At 43.2% G+C, this 21,172-nt stretch overlaps 1 protein-coding gene across 2 annotated transcripts in view; it reads right to left on the reverse strand.

Annotated features, from left to right (window-relative positions):
- LOC138521220 (Fc receptor-like protein 5) overlaps positions 1-21,172 on the reverse strand; it is a 317,958-nt gene that overhangs the window by 119,470 nt on the left and 177,316 nt on the right. For both annotated transcript variants that reach the window (XM_069633890.1, XM_069633889.1), the window contains exon 6: positions 9,853-10,143. In XM_069633890.1, the coding sequence (XP_069489991.1) occupies positions 9,853-10,143 (291 nt within the window). The remainder of the gene's footprint in view (positions 1-9,852; positions 10,144-21,172) is intronic.

Below are 21,172 nucleotides of genomic sequence, written 5' to 3' on the forward strand. Positions count from 1 at the left end.
CAGTTCACAATGTTCCATCCAATTTTTCTCTTCCATCACAGTTGAATTGGTAAAAACCAAATGCACACTGCCAAGTGAGTGATAAAATATTGCAAATGAGAACACCACCCATAAAGATGGATCTCATTCCAGATACTGTCTGGGATGTCGTGGTAGTAGATATTTTAGGTCCATTATGTGTGAGAGAATTGCAAGGGAACTACATTGTGGTAGTGGTTGCCATGTTGTCTAAGTGGCCAGTTGTCTCATTTACAATATGTTATTACTCACTTGGCAGTGTGCATTTGGTTTTTACCAATTCAACTGTGATGGAAGAGAAAAATTGGATGGAACATCGGGAACTGGATGAGAAATACAAAAGGGTTGTGAAATTTGTGTGTGAAGGTTGGCCAAGGGTGAGTGATGATGATGAAATTCGCGGATCTAGATGTGTGAAAAAATTATCTGGTACTAGAACAGAGATTGTTGATCAGAGGACACCGAATGGTAGTTCCTAAAGGCTTGAGAGAAAAGGTGATTGAAGTGGCGCATGAGGGTCAACTTGCAATCAGGAAGACATAGGGTCTCATTAGAAAGGATTATTGTTGGGATAAATGGATAAAGATATTGAAAGTAAGATAAGGAGTGCGAGAGTTGCAGAGTGAGTTATACAATATTGCAAACAAGAACACCACCCATGAAGTTGAATCCCACTCTTTCTTGTTCTGTTTTCCATTCTTGTTTCTTTGTCCTTCTTGTATCGTGGCTTATTTATGAACCTGATGTGTTGGGCTGTTGTGGCTCGGTGTTGCATGGTGAGTTTGGTTGTTCAATTGTATTGTTTTCAGTGGTAGGCTTCCTGCTTGTGCAGGTCTCTGATGATGTTGGTTCTGTTGGTTTTGATCGTGGTGTATAATGGTTTTTAGCTGGGCAGATTGGTGTCGGTTTAAATGTAATGGCAGGTGCCTTCCTGTGGTTTTAGGTTTTGCAATGGCTTGCGTTTTGTCCCAGGTGTTGCAGATTTGTCCTTTGTTCGGGTTGTAAGGTACTCCGGGAACAGCTTTTTTCTTTGTCTTGGTGATAGGTTGAGGTGCTGTGACCCATAGTGGCATGTGCCTCAGTGTGGTTGTAGGATTATGGTGGCTTTCTTTTTCTCCTCGGTTTTGGATTCAGGTTTGTCATATGTTCCAGCAGCGGGTGTCCTACTGGGGTTGGTTTCTTTTCTGGTATCAGCACTAGATCAATGTGCGGAAACACATAGTGGCATCTGCCTCGCTGTGGTTGTAGGTTGTGGTGCCCAAATGATTTTTTCTCTGCGGTTTCGAAAATGGGTTTGTCATATGTTCCAAAGGCAAGAGCCCTCCAGGGTTAATTATTTCCCTGGTCTCAGGGGTAGATCGATGTACTGCACACAGTAGTTTCTACCTCGCTGTGATTGTAGGATTGTGGTGGCTTGCTTCTCTACAGGGTCTTGTCTCGTGGTTGTATTTTTGTGATTTGGGTTGGATTGATTGGGTGCTGAGATGGGCAGCATTTCGGTGGTCCCAGGGGCGGAATCAACCCTGTGGGTTTTGTCTTGTGGTTGTGTTATTGATTTGGGTTGGTGCCTTGGATTTAGGTGTGGGTGGGGTTTGGATCGGGGACAAGCTGTGGGATTCAGATGTGTGATGCCCCGTAGTATCGTAATTCAAAGGTGGTGTGTCCAGCAGAGCCGGAGTGTGGTGCTCCCTCCCGGTAGTAAGTTTCAAAAGCAGAGCAACCCAGCAGTCACAAAGTTTAAATGAGGGGAAACACACGCCTCCAAAAATTCAAATGTGGTGCAGGCCACACAGTAATACATTCAAATTTGCTGCAACCCAAGCGGTAGCCAAGTTAGACGTGGTGCAACTTATGCAGCAGAAAGATTCTGTGGTGCAGGTGTGACAAAGCACTGAAACTGGTGGTATACCAAGTAGCAAACCTACATTGGGAGCAGTTTGGGAGGCAAGTTGTAAGTTGTGGCAATGCACAAATATTGCTGAGTCTCAATTTGGCTAAAACCTACCTTTGCAACACTCTTGGGGGCAGAATTCAAGTGTGGCAACACCACAAATAGTAGGGAGATACAAGGCAGCAAAACCACATTTGGAACACTCTGGGGGAAGAATGTGGGTTGCGGCGGAACACAAACAGTGGTGAAATAAACAGAACAGCATTACCATCTGCCCTTCTACCATCATGGCCACGAGCTTCCTGCACCTTAGCCCTTGCTGGGCTACTTTCTTCATCAATCACCATAGGTGCTGCGCCTTATCAACATGGAAGCAACAGCGACCTACGAGACTGCCAAGACCTGCAAGTAGGATATACCAGCCTCTGTTGTTGAGGATTGGCCATGGCTTCCATATCCTGTTACAGCGCGTGGGGCCGGCCCCCACTAAGGGTAGCATTTAAGGGTTTGCATGTTTGGGCCTGTCCAAGCCTGGTTGGGCTCGGATGCCCATCCACAATTCTGCTCTGCTCACATCTCCTGCTGCTGGGCCGCCCACGTTTTGGATCTCCAGCTTCGCAGCCACAGTTTATCAATGTTACAGTCAGGTAAGAGGGTCCGTGGTAACTCACCTGCACCCCTGATTCGCTCATTGGCCCGTCCTGGCACCCATTGGTTGTCCTAACCCACACGTATGCTGCACCCTCATCCCTGTGGCATCCCGGTCAGCACAGGGTGTTCCGTGCTCCACCTGAAAGATGATGATGTTCTTGTGACTCTCCCCCACCTCCATCCAGTTCCTGCCCTGCATGCTCTGAGATGCAGTTTTTGACTCCACCTTCCACTCCCCCCACCTGACTTGCACCTTGTCCACTTCCACTGTTGGCCCTTACCTCCCGCAGCCACTTACTTACTTACGTTTGGTCAGGTCTGTGACCCCAGCGCTGTGATGCTTAGAACTGCGGTTGCCATTCCCTCACAGAATGCAGAGCACGTTTTGGACCTTATCTAATGCTGACTCTGTTAGGAGCTAATGACTTTAGTGCTGCCCATTCGACTCCTCTCCCCTTATCTATTGAATCTAATGCTTGCATAATGGCCTCAGCATGCCTTCTATACCTCCAGCACAGCTACAATGTAATACTGCCTGTGATGTTGCATTTATACCCATTTGCACCTGCCTATTTGATGTAGATCCCATAACGATGTGGTGAGGCTTTCCCAAATTGTGCACCCTCCCTAATTTTGCATTATACCTATGTGTACCTGTCTATTTGATGTAGATCCCATAACCATGTGGGGAGGCTTTCCCAAACACTAATCACTTAAACATATCAAAACAGCAGCTACAATATGCCTAAAATAGGCTAAAGCATCATCACACATACTTGCCATTCATGGTGCAACATTCAAACACAACTCATCATACAGTGACAAACATCCAAAATGCTAAAAGACAAGAAAACCATACTAAAAACATATGGGTAAAAGGAATTCATAACTGTTCCCCACAATAACAAACATTATTATCGTGTTCACAAGCAATAAAATCAATTGACAATCTATTGTCAGGGTGGATCAAACAAGAACAAAGCACAAAGATCGCATCCCTGTAAAATGTATCTCGACCGGTTCATTTCCATTTTGCTGCGGGACAAAGAGACAGCTTTTCTTCACTTGTCAATTGCTAGACATGGCAATCGTCTTATAAAGCAAAAACAGACGGCTGTGATCTTTTCGGTAAACTTGTGCTGACATATGCAGCTTTGGATCTCTTTAAGCCCTATTGGGCGGGTTTCAGGTTACAGTCCTGTAATCTCCAGAGAGGCTGGCTTCACCATCTTACATTGGCTTTTACAGCAGCCTGGTAGTCATCAGAATGGTAACATCTACCACCTGAGGAAGACGTTGTGTCAACCACCACTATACGCCAGCCCAAAGAGTCCTAAGATTCAATAATGCCTATCTTCTGGAAATACCACGGACCAGACTTTCCATCGTGGCCCAAGGATCCTTTCCCTACGCAGCCCCAAAAAACTGGAATGCGTTTGTTGAGTGGACCTCCCAGGTATGCCACAGCAATACTGGGGTCCGCGGACTTCGAGGGCCCAACACTCTCCCATAACAAATAGAAGACTCTGTCAACACCAAGTACATACTGCAGTTTATCACAAATAAAACCAACAGGGATCAATACAAGAAAACAGGAAGATTCTGGAACATCTCAAAATTACATTGCATGCTCCCCAGTTTTGTTGTGATATTACGCCACCCCGTGGGCCCTTCCTCCAAAAACCAATCAGCATGAGGGATTGGGTATCAAGCATTCTATAACCTATATGGACTCCCGTCTCTGAAGGATAGCTCGGCGGCAACATGCTCACCTTGGAAGCAAGACGACACGGAGCAACACAGGTTCGATCCCCGGGTCCACGCTTAGAAACCTTTGGGTATTGAGCACATTATAAATAACCTATCATATCATATCATAGATGTTACTTTATTGGTCCTCATGTGTCAAGTGGTTGGCCTTTTCCATCCTCAAGAAACTATTATATTGTTGCAGAGTAGTGGGCTTACCATTGGTTATTGCCCCTTGCCATCCTCCCCTGGGGTTCTAAACTGTGATTGGTTAGAACTGATGCCGCAGGCCTGGGACTTGATCGAGTTCTCAGCTCTCTGTGCACCTCTTCAAGGTGATGTGAACGATTATGTGTCTGTATTGTAACTTGTGTGTACCACCTTTGCCTCTGAGAAACGTTCCTTACGTGCCCAACGCCTGTTGCTGTCTGCATATGTCTTGCTGGGATCGGCTCCCCTTTCTCACCGTGGATGACTGTCCATTGTCTCATCTGGCTGCAACCCGTGTTTGGACACCACACATTTGAGCTCTGTAGCTCCCATTTATGAGGATTTATTCAGTTTCTCTGCAGCTGGTACTTTTGTCGTCTAGAGATTGGAATGTGTCCTCGTATCTCTGAGCTTGGCTGTGAGCTTTTCTTGCACGTCTTGCTCCCTGTGCAGCCTGAGTCGGTTCGGCTTGTCCCATGTTCAATGGCTTGAGGCCTGCTGTAATTTTCCTAAACCTTATAATGCGGTTTTTACATTGTCCATGTTATCCTGCATTCTCTATCAGTTAACTGTATGTGGTCCGATCAGGTTCCATATACATCCCTGTATGTCCACGTGACTATTGGCTTTAAGCATTAGCAAGCTTGCTCAGGACCTCTTGTGGCTTGCGGTTCTGCGTTACTGCATCTGGCTAGTGTAAAAATAATAAAAGCAATGACAGTATGTCTATGTATCTCTCCTCTAGCTATAGAACTGTGTGCTCATGTTCTTCATGTATACGAGTGTGTTTGTGTGATGCAGTGCGGGACTGCACATGTGCTTCATGTTTAATGCTGCTATGTCGTGGTGTCACTAATGACGTCAGAATCATGGCTTCTTGGTGCTTAGAAGAGATTGTTCATAAGGGTATTTCCATCCACAATCTTTGTTTCTTTTCCTATACCAGTGAAGATTAGTACATGATTCGGTCTGTATGGCTGACTTAGAGGGTACCTTTCAGTGTACTTGTCATTCATTGGTGCACTCAGGATTCGTCCGAAATAAGATGGGTAGCCGGAAGCATTTCTGGCTTTTTGCCTCGTCATGAACTTTGGCGGCGCAGGGGTGGTCTCGGGACCCCTGGGACCCACGCTTCACGTCACCCATGATCTGAGAGCATGCACCTCACAAGCTGTCTTTAAACGTGTGTTGAAAATCACTCTGTTCTACTAAGCTCCTGCACTCATTGATTGATGCACTGTCTGCATGATCAGATTAATTGTTCTTTGTTGTCTCATTTTGTCTAAGTGCCTCCATGCCTTAGGGCTTCCTGTTCTGCGCTATACAAATAAAATAAATGAATAAATGAAGGAGACAAAAGAACAACAAGAAATAAAACTACTACACCATTCTCATAAAATCTCACTTTACAATGAGTGATGTTGTAGCGTAGTGCTTTGACCGAATCTGCAGATGGCCAGACTTCACAATCCGCTATTCACTGTTCCACCCCCATGGATATTAAGAATCAGAGTACATAGAAGACACAGTTCCAGTTTTATTAAAAAAACACCTCCCTCAAAGTGCAATACAATATGCCACATAATCGGCTTGGAGTGGTGAAACGGGCAAGACAAGGAAAGGAATCACAAATTACTGCACCACAGCAGCTAAAAGCAGCCTAAACATCCAAAACAGCCTGAGCATGCACGCATGTGCTGATGAGCAGGTTTGCTGTTTTAAGGTCATGTCCTCCAACGTTTCACAAAGTAATGTGGACAGACATGTACAAAAATCACCTTTGCTACAGAGTGGTGTTTTTAGTGGTTTTCCCAAAAATATAATTTCCAGTATAATGCCATTTCTGTAATGGCTACCAATAAAGTTAATATGACGAAATTATAAAGTGTATTTTAGGAAACATTACACTACAAAAATAGTGTTGTCTCTTTTGAAATGCTAAGCCGAAGTGGCCGTGAAATCACTTTAGACTTAATATTGCTTCTAAACTTGCAAATGAAACACATTTTTCCAGAAATACAAACCTACTGAAATGGTGTGCACTGGTTGAGTGCCTTGTGAGTGCGGTCGGCTGTTGCTTCTGCTTACATGCCTTTCATAATTTCTAAGAAGCTTTCAGCTCGTCTGGACAGCATACTGAATTCGGCTCGGTCCCCGCATTCGAACATTGCTGAGACGCTGCTACTGAGCTGTGATTGACCCAAAGAACGAAACTCATTCATCCCATTGCCCATTACCTACATTGTCCCACCTCTGGACCAGGAAGCACTATATCTGTGGCACCCGCGCACATTGGGCGAGTGCCTTGTGAGTGCTGTCGGCTTTCTGCGTACCTGCGTTTCGGGGTGCAGGCGGGCCAGCCATTTCAGTACATTATTTCCTGAAAATGTATAATTTAAACAAATCTTAAATATTTTGGGCAAACAAAGGACTAAGTCAATCAGGTATAAACTGAGGAGAGGACAAGAGACTATGAGCAATTTAGCTCCTGAAGTAGTGCAGGATTCAGTTAAATCCAACACCGAAAACCTGGAAAATGTTGCAGCTAAACTGAACAAACAAAAGGGGAAAATCACCTCATTTTTTCATACAGAGCCTCTGGCTCCTATACCTATTGTGAACCCGACAGCTAAGGTCACTGGCCAATTGAGCAACATGACCGAAGGGCTACTGAGCCATGACCTTTTGTCTGTTGATGACATTCATAACAATTCCTTATTAAATCTCTGTTATTCTTTGCAGCAGAACATGGTTTACCCTGGGGTTACGTCTATTTTTAATAATGGTTTGACCACAATAGTATAAGCACAAGTAATAAAAGCGGACACCAGCTTTGAATCACTTAAAAATTCAAATTGTTTATCTACAACGCCGAACTTGCTCATTCACTCCTCGCCTCACAACCGGAGTGAGGGCTCGGTTCAAAGCCAGGCGGTTTATACAGAAATACAATCCTCATTGTGGTGAGTACAATTTGCCTTGAAGATTCTTTTGAAACTTTGTGGCAGAATATTTGATTGTGTACAACCTCAAGTGATTCAGGCAAACAGTGTTCTGTAAATGAAGGATGTTGATTCGCAAATGGACTCGGGGTGTCCTAGGATACTGCTGAACCACCAGATTGAGCTGGTGGAGCTCCCTGATAGCAGTAACCAAAATAAAGGTTCTAACGATCAAGAGATGGTAAATGTTTTAGTTGATGGGCCTGTTCCATTCTATTTTAGAAGACAAAAGCATCTGGCGAAATGCACTCAGGCACGTCAGTTGAGTCTTTCTGTAGAGATAATGGGGTCAGCAACTAGCAAACAACCTAAAGGCTCCAAATATTTGAAAAAGAAAGTTGCTCGTAATAGAAAACGCCAACTAAAGAAATCTGGTAAATTAACCAGCTGGTTGACCACCTCTAAACTGGATGAGAACCTGCCCATCGCTTCTGAGGCATTTCACTTGACTCAGGAATTGAATGATGTGCCAATTTCCGGAGGATAAATGGATCAGACGTCCTCTCCAACTATGTTATCAAATGATTTGATGAAGAAGCAAGGCATTCGCTTTCAAAAGGTTGCACTAAAGAAAGCTAAAGAGGTGTTTGATGCAAATGATGTTAAATTGCTGCTACAAAATATGAATAAAAAAATAGATCAATGTGGCTTTGTTGTTCTGGATTTTTAACCTCTCTGAGCCACATCCCGCAGCTGAGAGTCCTGGTTTTGGATGATTTTACATTTTAACAACCATTGAATTGTCTTAATCCAAATGTGTCTATGAGACACTGTAAAAATCTGGATACTGTTATCTTACTCCGCAGCTTTAGAGAACTTCTTCTCAATTGCGAGCTGGAGTTGGATGTAGACAAGGATTATGAAGACAGTTCCCCTTCCATCGATTAGGTTAGATACTTTGAGTACTGGACGATCAATTGAATCTTGTTTGTCTGTAAATACTGCTAATGTCCAATTGTCTGATATTCAATCTGCACATAAGTGGCTGGCTGAATCTTTACCTGCTGTGCTTTCTCGCCAGAACTGAGATTTATCGATATTGCTCTGGAACTCCTGTGGTTTTACTCACCTTCTTTCACCAAAAGAACTATGTATATCTATTGCAGGAGACATGGTGTATATCAAATATTTATGTTGACGTTTATTCTATACACCAGGTATTGGCAAGATAAGGAGAAAAGGGAAGACCTTTTGGGGGACATCTAATGGGAGTCACCCATAATTTGAAATCACATAGAATTCCTACTTCCTGCTCAGATTATGTTCTGGCTGTTGAAGTGGCATTTCTGTCGCCTACATTTAGTCGACCAGCATTGGTTGTTAATATATATATGATCCACCTGGTGATTCACATAGTTAACATATACAAACTATATTGCAAGATCTCTTCATTACATGGGCAGAGGGAGACGGTGAGGACATTATAATGATGGGTGGCGATTTTAACGCCCATTGTGTTGGTAATGAGGAGTTGGTTGGCAGGAGTGGAATAAGTAGATGGAGTCCCATGACGCAATCGATTCCTAAAAGCTCCAGACTAAACTGGAAGAAGTTTACAGAGAACTGGGATTTTAAAATGATCATTAGGTGTGTTGTGGGAGATCAATGGGTGAGCTGTGGGAGATAGCCCTTGGGATTATACCTGGAGGCAGGGACACAGGAAAGCCACTTTAGATTACTTTTTGATCAATACTACAGCACTTTCAAGAGTGGTTAGCTCCCTGCTTCCACTCACACAGTTGCAAGGAGTTGTTTGGGACAGCGGTAACACCAATACAGTGCCACAGGAAGGAACTCTACTTTTAGTACTGTCTAATCTGAAGAGGAGCTTTAAGGTAAACAAAAGAAGTATCGATTACAAAAAGATATCTGTTTTACAGTTAAAATATATTTGTACTTCCTAAAAAATTATTTGACTACCAATTACAAAAAATAATTAGAAAATATTCCCACTTCAAACTGTTATCTCGAGCCTTAGCTAGGTCACTTCAGAGAGGGCAACATATGAAAAATTGCTTTGCATTTAAACCAAAACTCTTCACTAGTTCGTAGGATAACTGTGGGATTCGGACCTACCAAATGACAGTTTCAACAGATAACCGGTTTTGATGCCTGCAGGACCGACTCATGCTTTTATTAGGTTATGGTCAACAAATAGATGACCATTTAGCTGGTACATAATTATTCCTATTATTTAAGCACCAAGAGCCGATTCACTATGTGATGTGGCTATATAAAAGATGAATATTGTGATGCATTCAGATCTCCCACGCTGACCAGTGCCTATTACCAGAGCAAGAGAAGATCGAAGTGACAGATGAAAGGTCTTACCTGTTACATACACCTGTGCCGGGATGCTCTCCAGGGAAGGGATCACTCGCCCCACCTTCTGTGCCCAGTAGATGCAAGAATATAGGCCCTCCTGGTCCACACGCACGCTGCCCATCTCAAAGATGCCCGGTGCAGTCCCTGGCCTCTGGGCGACTTCCCTGCCAGCATGGTAGAATCGATACCCACTCACAGTGGAAGGGCTCGGGGTCTCACACTGCATGGTCACAGTTTCTCCAGTGATGAACACAGGGTGCGGTGGCCCGTAAGAGATGGCAGGAGCCGGTGGTTGATCTGAAAACCATGAAGAATGTCATTCAATGAATAAATCAGAAAATCTAAATGCCATCAGAGCGTCTTTTGCAATTAATGTAATGTGTCTTCATTACACAGTCCATGAAAAACCTCACTGCACAATCATAAGACCAAGGATGTATCATTCTTTGATAAAGGTCATTGTAAATCCTAATTTTTTATTTAAAATGTGCCTCTTGACAGTTTTAAAAAATCTTCTTTGCTCTTGTTTTTCAGTTGTTACACATTTTTTGGAAATGTCCATAAACTGCCATGTTTCCGTTTTTTATGTTACACCATGTCATTTGCTCCAAATATTAAATGGTAAGGGTAAGTTGTGGAGCTTGAGCAGCTGATGAGAGAATCCTCTAGTGATGCTTCTGTTTGCTCATCCTTGTCAACATGTCAACATTTTTGAAGCCAGATGTCGAAGTCGAACAGTGACATCACACACGAAGAGCTAGGTGTCAGACTGAAACATCACTAAAGTCTGCATCACTGCATCTCTGGCCAGACCTGTGAAATGAGACAGCTTTTCATTCATAACTTGGACAACGAGGGGTGTGTGGCCTAGAGAGAGACACGTGAAGAAGTGATTACTGCTTGCTCCGGGGATGTGCAGCCCAAAATGTCCCCTCTCACTGTACCCAGATCCTGATCTGATCTGGACTGGTCCCTCAGTTGTTGTTGAGGGGGACCTGAAAATATTGTGGGTAACAGTGAGCAGCGGAAAGCAGAGGATTTACAAGAGTGTCAATTCTGATGGATGCAGCATAGGCCCATCAAGATGGCACCCCTGCTTGAGGTACTACTTAATCCTGGATGAAGTTTTTGATATTCTGTTTCACTAACCGGACATGGAGAGATCCTCGTATGACAGAAGGTAGGATGAATGACCTAGCCCTGTGGTGGGTAGACCAGCTGATCCGCACAACAGCGAGACCTGGAAGCAGTGCTCACTCCTGACTCTGGAGCTCCATTGCCAGCATTGAGTGGCCTCCCTGCATGATCTCCCTCAGATTCAATGAACGATTGCACTGAATCTTGCCTGTCCTGATTAACCGGTGGCATGGAAAAGGGCCTGGCCCCCCAGAATGAGAGAGATTCTAATCACTAGACCCCATAGGATTTGGTGTCTGGTCTGACCTGATATCAAACATTTGGTAAGCCTCAACCTGCTCCACAATATACTCCTTCAGGATGACAAAAAACAGGCAAACAGAAAACCCCAATTGCCAGAAATATTTAGTCTGTGATTCATACCCAGAACCAGGCAAAGAAGAATGCGCAGCAGACTACTGCACAGATCCATGCAGCTCAGTGCTCTCTCTGCCCCAAAGATGCACCAGCACCAAGAGAGATTCCTGACCTGATACTTCAACAATTGACAGCAGAAACTAAGGAAAGCATGGAAAAAGTTGATAATTAACAGACCTCAGTAATCATCTACTGTTCTCTGAAAAGATGTTGGATGAGCTCAGAGGACTGCCTGCGAACAGGCCCATGAACATGACCTGCTTGAAGCCAGGGATGCAATTAAGTAAAAACAAATCAACGTGATCTTGGGAAACTTGAAGATGCCAGATACAGATCCTGTTGCAACAATATTAGGATTTGGGGTATCCTGAAAAATGTGCAGGATAAAGATCTTGAGGAAGTCATGCAAAGCCTTTTCCCTACAATTTTGACACTGCTAGGCAAATCCTCCTACTAAGTGAAAGATTCTTCCACGAGTAACTGGCTGGCTTTGCGAGATGGGGAGAATCTACGAATGGGGTCATCCCTGTAAGGTAGTGTTTATACTTGAGTGCAGGCAATGTTTTGTGAATAACCTGGATGATGCAGCAGACTTAATGGGTGAGGGACAGATTGACACTCAATCAGAAGGCCATGCTGCGGGTGACTCTGAGAAAGGGAGGCACAGAGAGGCACATGGTAAGGGGAATGACTAGGGAGATGGAGATGTGGTTCTTCGAATGGGATCTTGAAAGACTAAAAGACCCTGTAGTCTCTTGACTGTTTGAAACATTCTCTCATCCTTTCTTAGTGAAAGAGGACATGCAAGGTGGAACATTATATTTACTGGGTTTGCATTTTGAAGACACAGAAAGCTTATATGATTTAGGCTTCTGTCGTTAGAGTAACATTGTGAGGTAGATGTCTTAGAGACATTTAGATGGGTTATCTTGATTATGGCGGAGACTTGTTGGGGAGGGTGGTTGGTGGTTGGGTGTAGGGGCATGTACAGCTGCAGTTTCTGGAATAGCATCACCACATGGCAAGCTGATGTGGTGTAATGTTCAACAATTCAGGGATGATGGTTGTGTTTATTGTGTGTTTTTGTTCTTAGTTTCTTATTGTCGATTGGAGGGTGTGTCAGATTCCCACTGTGTGGGCTCATCTGTGCTGATTATGGGATCTATAAGGAGCTACATTCCCCTGAAATCTCATGGCTAACTCAGTCTCTAAGCCCCTGAGCAGTCAGTGTCTTACTTTTCCACTTAAACAAAGATCTGTTAGGGGAGGATTAGGGGAAATTAAGGCCTCAGAGGTATTTATGCAAGAGACTCATCTGCTGCCACAAGACGAAAATGGGCTTGCATGCAGTTTGTTTCCCTCAAAGCATTTTGAGTCAAATGGCACAAAGAAAAGGGGGTGTTGATTCCCCAGATGTTTTTTCAGGATTATCTTCCCTAAGATAGGGAAGGTTTGTGAGGGTGAGGTGGTGATAGGAGGAGACTTGAGCGGTTTGCTCTTGGTCTCACCTACACTAATCCCCAGAATAAATACAATATACATTGGGCATGAATACCCATGAGACCACTTCCTAGCGTCCATGGCAGTTCATGCCCTGGCACCAACACACACAGCCCAAAAGCATTGGAAGCTAAACAATATAAAAGAGGGACCCAGTAATTAGATCTCTGTTATTGCATAAAATGAATGCTTCAGTAAAAATGACCCCGAGGAGCTGGGACGAGACGCTGTGTGGGATGCCAGTAAGACTGCCCCTCAGAGTGAAATAATAAACATCTGCGAGGGAAAGAGAATCCCAACGATTCATATTGCAGGACATAGTTCACGCCTGTGAAGCCAAACATAAACCATCAGGGTCACTGAAAGAGGCAAGGGCACTAAGGATAGCGAGGGCCCATCTGGTGGACCTCTGCAACCAGTCCATTTTGCAACCAAGGTATTCTTATTACGTGAAAGGGAATGATGCAAATCATTTTAATGCACATATCTTGCATAAGCAAAGATCCTGTAGTTGCATAATGAGTCTTAGGGATCCTGTGGGTCGCGAATGGATGCTGAGAGGACCAAAATTATGGAAACGTACTTTTAGACGATGTTCACTAATCCAATGAACAACCTACATGCCTGTGATCCACTTGTCTAAATATAAACATCCAGGATGGGAGGGAAGGGCTAATAACTCCAGATATATGCCCCAGAAAATGTAGATATGCTTCACTAATGTATACTACAAAACCTTTTGTGTTTTGTTGACCCCCTAGCCCCACTGGTGAAGTGATTTAATTCATTTTCTGACACTGGGGTGATGTTGCCCTCAGTGACAGGCTCCACACAGACTACCCTTTTGCTGAAACCTGACATTTATTGGTGGTCAACTTATTAACTACCTTCCTCCCGAACACACCTCATTGTCACTGGTGACTTTAACCTCCCCTATCTCTCTCCCCACTCCTCTATCCACTGACTTTAGCTCTCTTCTCCTTAACCACTTGCTCTCTTCTGTCCACTCTCTGCCCACCCATTCAAATGGTAACTTTCCTGACCTTATTCTCATCTCCCCTCAACTCGCTGCCTCTAATAGATCCACAGCTCCTTCTCCCTCTGATCATTCCATCATATTTGCCTCAATCTCCATTCATACTTCCACCCCACTCTCTCCATCTACCACTTTCATTACTAAGCGCAAGTTTCCTTTCTCCAAATTCCCAATCTACCTCTATGATATACACCACTCTCTCCCCTCTAATGCAAAATTCACCTTCCATCTGCCGATTTAAGCCTTAACTCCCTTTAATGCTGCTCATAACGCTCCATTCTCCGCTCACTTCCTTTTACAACATTGACTCCTAAACCCTCCCATTCAAGGCCTTGGATTACACTTACCACTTGCATCCTGCACCCTGAAAACAACAATGAGGAAAAACCTTTGCACTTGGCAAAGATCTTAGACTAGACACTCCTCGGATATCCAACTCTACCTGACTGCTCTTCAAAACTACTCGTCTGCTCTCGACTCTGCCAAATGTGACTTCTATCTCTCTCTCAACCTAGGTGCCTTCAAACATCTTCCAACTCAATTCGCTTACCTCCTAATCCCTCCTCCATCTCCTCTAGCTGTTCTGCTAACCATCTAGCTCTCTACTTTCCAAAATTCAAAAAACCTCACAAATTACCTTCGATCCCCACCTGCTCACTATTCTCCACCACCTCCGCCCTCCTCTCCTATGACAATGTCTTCCTTTGTCCCCACTAACCCTGATGAGATTCCTGATCTCCTCAGGGTTAACCCTTCATGTGCCCCCACCGACCCTCTATCCCCACACATAGTGAAACTCATAGCTCCTAGTGTTGCTCCATATCTTACTTCCCTCTCCACCTCCTCTATTGACAGTGTCACTTTTTCATCATCCTACAATTCGACTACTGTCATCCCATCCTTCAGAAACCTAGCCTAGATCCTGACTGTCCTGCTAACTTTCACCCTGTCTCTCTTCTACCTCACTATTCCAAAATCGTACTGCGTATAGTTTTCAACCGACACACTAAGTTCATTAACACGCACACCTTTCAGGATCCTCATTAATCTGACTTCAGACATCGGCACTCTACTGAGTCAGCTCTCCTCAATATCAGCAACTATATCTCTTCCGCTCGTCATGCTAACCGTTCATCTATTCTTTTTCTTCTCAACCTCTCTGCTGCCTTCAATACTGTCAAATCATTCTGACCGTCTGTCAACACTATCTCTCCTAGGCCTCAGGGATAAGGCCCTCACTTGGTTTGCTTCATATCTTGATCCAGACACTTCCAGGTGTCCTGGAAAAGCCTTACCTCCCCACCTATCCCTTTACTGTTGGTGTTCCCCAAGGGCCAGTCCTGGGTCCACTTTTCTTCACTCTCTATACCTCTTCTCTTGGCACCTTGATCTCCTCCTAAGGCTTCTCATATCAACTCTTCAGGGATAGTACTCAGATCGTCTTCTCCTTTCCCTCCTCATCTGACGAGCTACTGTCAAAAACATCTAACTGTCTCTCCTCCATGAAGCACATGATGGCATCTCACTCGCTCAAGCTCAACTCCACTAAGACTGAAGTTCTCTACTTCCCATCCAAACAGGCTATCCCTTCTTCTCCCCCTCTTCTATTCTTCTCTGCCGACTACCTTCCCCACACTGCTTCTGCTTGCAACCTTGATATCATCTTCAACCCATCTCACAACGTACTGCTCTTCATCTCCAAATCAGCCACTGTGGCCAGACTTAATATCCTCTACATTAGAAAAAATAATTCATCTTCCTGTGAACACTGCTAAGCACCTAATCTCCTTTTTGGTACTCCCTCGATCTGACTGCTGTGCCAGTCTACTATATGGCTGTCCCATCTATGCTTTTCACCTCTCAATAAAAAAGTCCTTAACTTTGCTGTCTGTACACTCTTCACCGTTCCCCGCTTTACCTCCACCTCCCCAACCTGTCATCAGTTAGACTGGTTATCTATGAGACAGAGGGCAAAGTATAAACTCATCTCATCATCATCAAAACAATACACTGACTTGCTTCACCCTACCTATCAGCCCATCTCACCCCCTACTCTCCCCCTCACTCCCTACAATCATCCTTAGCTCACCTCCATGACACCTCCCGTGCCCCTTGCATGCCCTCTCTTTTCTGCTCTTTTCCTTTCTTCGCTCCATTACTCTGGAATGCTCTTCCTCTCCCTCTCGGCACTATTCCCACTATCTCTATTAAAATGCAACCTCCTAGCTCTCCTCCTTTCTGAAGAATCACTTGCATAACAATCTATGCCATCACATCTCCCTGTTCTCCTCTGTACCCTACCTCTCTACAACCCCACAACACTTATCCCTCACCCATTTCATCCTGAATCTTAGCACTTCCTCCAATATCCTGTTCCTACATCATGTTCTACTGTCCTTGTACCGGTTTCATGTTTCTACCCCCCCTGCATCATCTAGTCTTATATCCACATCCTCTAACCCATTGTTAAGGGCACTGGTCATTCATTCTGTAAATCAATGTTAAAATGTTTTGTAAGCATTTTTGTGCCAAAAATGCATTGTTTTCCCTGTAATCTTCATTAAATAAAATAAATAAATAAAAATAAATAAGATGCCAAGGACTGTACCTTGGATTGGCTGGGTTTACTCCTTACTGGCAACAACAGAACTTTGTGAAGCTTTTGGCAGCATGCTTCATGCAGGGTTTGCCATCAATGATGTGCCCGGATCCAACTAGATACATTGTAAAACGAGATGCTCATGACATTACAAAAGTGGTTGTTGTTACAGACTGGGGGGATTTTCTGGGCAAACAATTGACCTACTTAGTTTAGATGCCCATTAGGCATTTGACAGCATACATTGGCAATGTATACAGTTTCTTTGGGATTGGAGTGAGATTAACACATTTAATCCTGGCAAAATTTCAGATAACACATACTAGAATTTGGGCTACTGTCAACTTGCCCATGTCACTGTCTATCAAAAGGAGAATGCATCACGGTTGCCTCCTTCTCCTTTAATATTGATGTTGGACTTTGAACCCATGGCTCAGGCTATACATAGGAATTAACCATACAAGGAGGTTACTGTAATTATACACAATACACATTTTCCTTTAATGCTGATGATTTCAACATCTTCTTGAGCGAGCAAGGCTGCACCTCTCTTCTAGCAGCAATGGATGAATTGGCAAAATTCTGAGAGATTTCTGAATTCTTCAATTAACCATGACAAATCTAAAGGCCTTAATGCCTCCACCCTCCCAGGAGAATTGAATATACACAGGGAGACCCTCCGTTATACTTGGGTGTCAGATAATATTGAATACCTGTGCATTTGTATAACTAACGCCTGCAAATCTCTATAGAACACCAATAGTCCTGGTCTGTGACAGGCCTATGATTTAGATCTGGAGAAGTGGGACCTGTAGGCGATCTTGTGGTTGGGTCGATTATTGGCGATTAAAATGATCTTGTTTTTTGTAGACCTTTCAGGCCCTTGCCATGAGAATTCATGCCCAGATGCTCAATCAATTTACAGGGATAACTGGGGGAACAGGAAATCTCAAATTCAGTGTAAAACCATGCTTTGTGGTGCAGCTGTGCGGGGCATGGGGGTTCCCTATATATTTATATAAAAATATTTTCCCGCTGCTCTATTGGGATCCCTTTTTAACTGAAGTCTCCCCTCCTGGAGTCTTCAATTTCTCTAACCTTGACACCTTTGATGTTCTTAACTAAAGGGGTAGAACAGCAGGGTGGGGGATGCTATCAGCCAATCACGGATCAAGTTGTGGGTGCGCGCAGATGGACAGTGTCCCCCCACTTTTTTCAGAGGACAGAGTCTGCCCCCTAGGGTATTTTGATGTTGTGTGAAAAAAAAGATACTTTCACTGTTTTTTTCGAAATCACAATTTTAAGCACAACTTGGGGATTTGAACCGCAGTCCCCAGTTCAAAGGACAAGAACTTCACCACTACACCACATAACCTAGTGAAAAATATTGAACAACTAAAGGTGAAATGTCACATTTCGGGGCTGAACTCTCCAGGGAAAACATTGCCATTTATTCTTGGGGTTTAAAACGTGCACACCTTTTTACATTTCCAAACCCTATAATAAGAAAACATCCTCTCTTGTCTTTTGTGTAGGTTGATTTTATGAAAGACAAATACCCATTTGTCCGGTTCAATTTGTATGGTTATTCAAAGACAATTGAATGCAATTTGCATATTTCACTTTGATATGCTAATTTCTGGGGATGTCATATCCCATCACGTATGTTAATGAGTATCCCCAATTTTTTTTAGGACTTGATCCCTGCAGCGAATGTAATGCTCTTTAGAACACTCAGATAAAGGCTTGAAGACCGTAAAGCAACCTCTGGCCCTAGGCCCAGTAACACTAGTCTTTCAGAACTCTGACTTTTCCCCTGCGAATGCAAATGAGAGCTTCTCTGCCTGGGAGAATCAGAAGCCCCTTACTTTACAACAGATATACTCCATTGGTAAGCCACTGACCTTTTAGGAATGCATAGCTTATCTTTGGGGAGGAAAAGCGCTTGCTATACAAGCAAATTCACCACTGGGCAGCACACAAAGAATGTGTTGGGGCCGATACAATAGGATTGAGGGAACTGGAACTAACATTGTAGGAGTGTCTCCCCAGGGATAGAAGTTTAAATCGCTGGGAGGATAGCTCAGGGGCAACACATATGTCTTGGCAGCAAGACAACACATAGCAACACAGGTTCGAATCCCGGGCTTGCACTTAGAAACTGCCCCACGGCATAAAAGAGCACTTGTTATAATTATGTATTCCAGCTATGAGCGTATGATCTCCCATCCAGTATTCTTCCATAGACATCTCAAGGGAACTGGAGATGCCCATATCCAAAAAGGATTGGTCATGCATTTTGCACAGTGCAATTAAATCCTCAAAGTGTGTAACCATTACGGAAAGTGCATACAAGGTTTACCCTAGGTGGAATTTATCCCCCAAAGAAAGCATGCTATGTCCCCAAGTGGATCTTTTTTGTGTTGGAGGGGTTGTGGTGACGTGGGAGACTCAAGACACATGCAGTAGACGTGCCCTTTGATACAAACATTCTGCAAAGAGATTTTACCCCACCTCAAAGATATTGTTAACTGGTCCCTGTCGCTTGATCCACTAGTGCTAATCTTTGGGAACATCGACGACAGGGCTACATTTATCACATATGGCTCAGTTCTGGAATACCACTACGCAACCTGGGATAGCACAGTGGTGGGCAAGAATATGGGGAGTGGAAGCTATGGGCAGGAGTTTGGCACTGATGTCCGATAGATTTACGGTATATCTTAATATAGGGCCACCTTTCATCAAATTCTTGAGGGGCAGGAAGCAGATACATTTCAGGCCTCTATTATTGACAAACTCTCATTGTTGTAATGGCCATGTAATCAAATTGTATTGATTATGTCACCCTGGTAGAGAGGGTCGAATTAGGAGGACAAGACTGAATATATGTGCTGGGTGGCCTGTCAAAGTTGGCCTTTTTGCTTGAATGATTATGTTATTTCTTTTTTGTATTGGGTGTTATATACCATATGTGATGTTTATCCTGGGAATTACTCAGTTCTATTATTGAGAAAACTACAAGCTTTAAAAAAATATAAGAACACATGAGCAGACAAGAACACACACAAAAACACACACGCACACAGTGTGGAAGAGGCAAATGTTGTAAATGAAGCACATTTTCTCAAAGATCAAGGTTTTTGGATGGTATTATCACTCCCCCGTCCCCTCTCAAAAGTCTTTAATGTCTCCTTAGACCTGTCCATTGGCTGTGTTATTCGAAAATGATTGGTCCTATTTGTCAAGATTTTTAAAATATCTGTTTCTTTCGCCTCTAAATATAACTTCGCCCAACACGTAACACGATTTTCTCCCAAAATTGAGCAGGGTAATGGCAGACCATTCCTTCCCAGCTGAATAAGCTTGAATTTGGATTATCCTTGACAAATAGTTTTTAAAGTTAATTAGAAGAACATTGGTACGGGTAATGATATTAAAGAGCATTATACAGAAAAATGTATTTGGGATATTTTAACAAGCAGTCCCAATTTTTTTTTAAAAAAAACATGGTTTATTGATTTACTCCGTATTTAAATGAAAAAGTAAGCCTTCAATATTACACAATTATAAACCTAATTTATGAGCGTAAAAAAAAAGTCGGAATTGTTTGCCAAAAAAGTGACAAATAATTTTGAAATCTTTGTGCTTGTTTTCATAAAGGAACACGTTATTTTTTCGATTTTTTTTGTAAAAAGAAATTAACTTTTAAAGAGTTATGAAAGTTACTTCCGCTATTCTTTTTAGTGTAACAACCCCAACTTTTTGGAAACCCCTGTGATGTATTACTTCTGGGATTGACTCGTGTGAAGTAGGAATTTTACGAATTGGGCAGGATTTCCCCCTGCTTTTTTCTTTCTGTGCTGCTTCGGCGGGGTCCTCCTTTTTGCAAAATTTGCAGCAGGACAGGAATGTGGAGTTTTGACTAGCCTTGCTTGCAACACTATATTTAAATCCGAAATCCCTGGTGCGCGTGTGCTCAACTCCTTTTTTAAAAAATGCATTTTTGTGAAGGCCCAGGCAGAATTTTCCTTTGCAAGCACAAGTCACAAAGAAGTTGCTATGAGAAGCTTTGATTCACTCTTGACTCAAACCTGGGAAAGGCTATAGTAACTCAGACTTACCCTCAATTTATTCCAGGTTACTAGAAGTAAGATAGATTTGCTCATTGTAACTCCTTTGTGAAATCAATAGCCTTCTTCAGGTTTCAACCAAGGGTAAGTCACTGTAACTTCCCAGTGGATCAGTCCTTTATTCACCAAGGACTGACTCCATGAGGAAAAGTGTGAACAAATAGGACATCAACAAAGTTAACTTTCTAAATGCTTATTTGAGAGTCTCGTGTAAGGGGTATGCCTGGTCAAAGTAAATACAATGAAACTAAAGGGACTACATTATTTAATTCATTTTGTTTTTCTCTTGTCAGCTGTACAGTAATCTGGGAAATAAAGGACATTCGTTTGACTGGTGGGGATGCAGCACAGAGTGAAAAGGTACAGATGAGGTCTGATACAGAGTTATTGGACAAAGATTAAATAGCTAAGCTAAGTTATACTAATATTGGTACCATACAAAGGTATTTTGGAAAGAGTACATTTAATGCTCGCATGGGGACAGCCTTAGGAAGAAAAATTATT

The sequence above is a fragment of the Ambystoma mexicanum genome, chromosome 13 (genome assembly GCF_040938575.1).
Source record: "Ambystoma mexicanum isolate Mex_15411 chromosome 13, UKY_AmexF1_1, whole genome shotgun sequence".
Lineage (NCBI taxonomy): Eukaryota > Metazoa > Chordata > Amphibia > Caudata > Ambystomatidae > Ambystoma > Ambystoma mexicanum.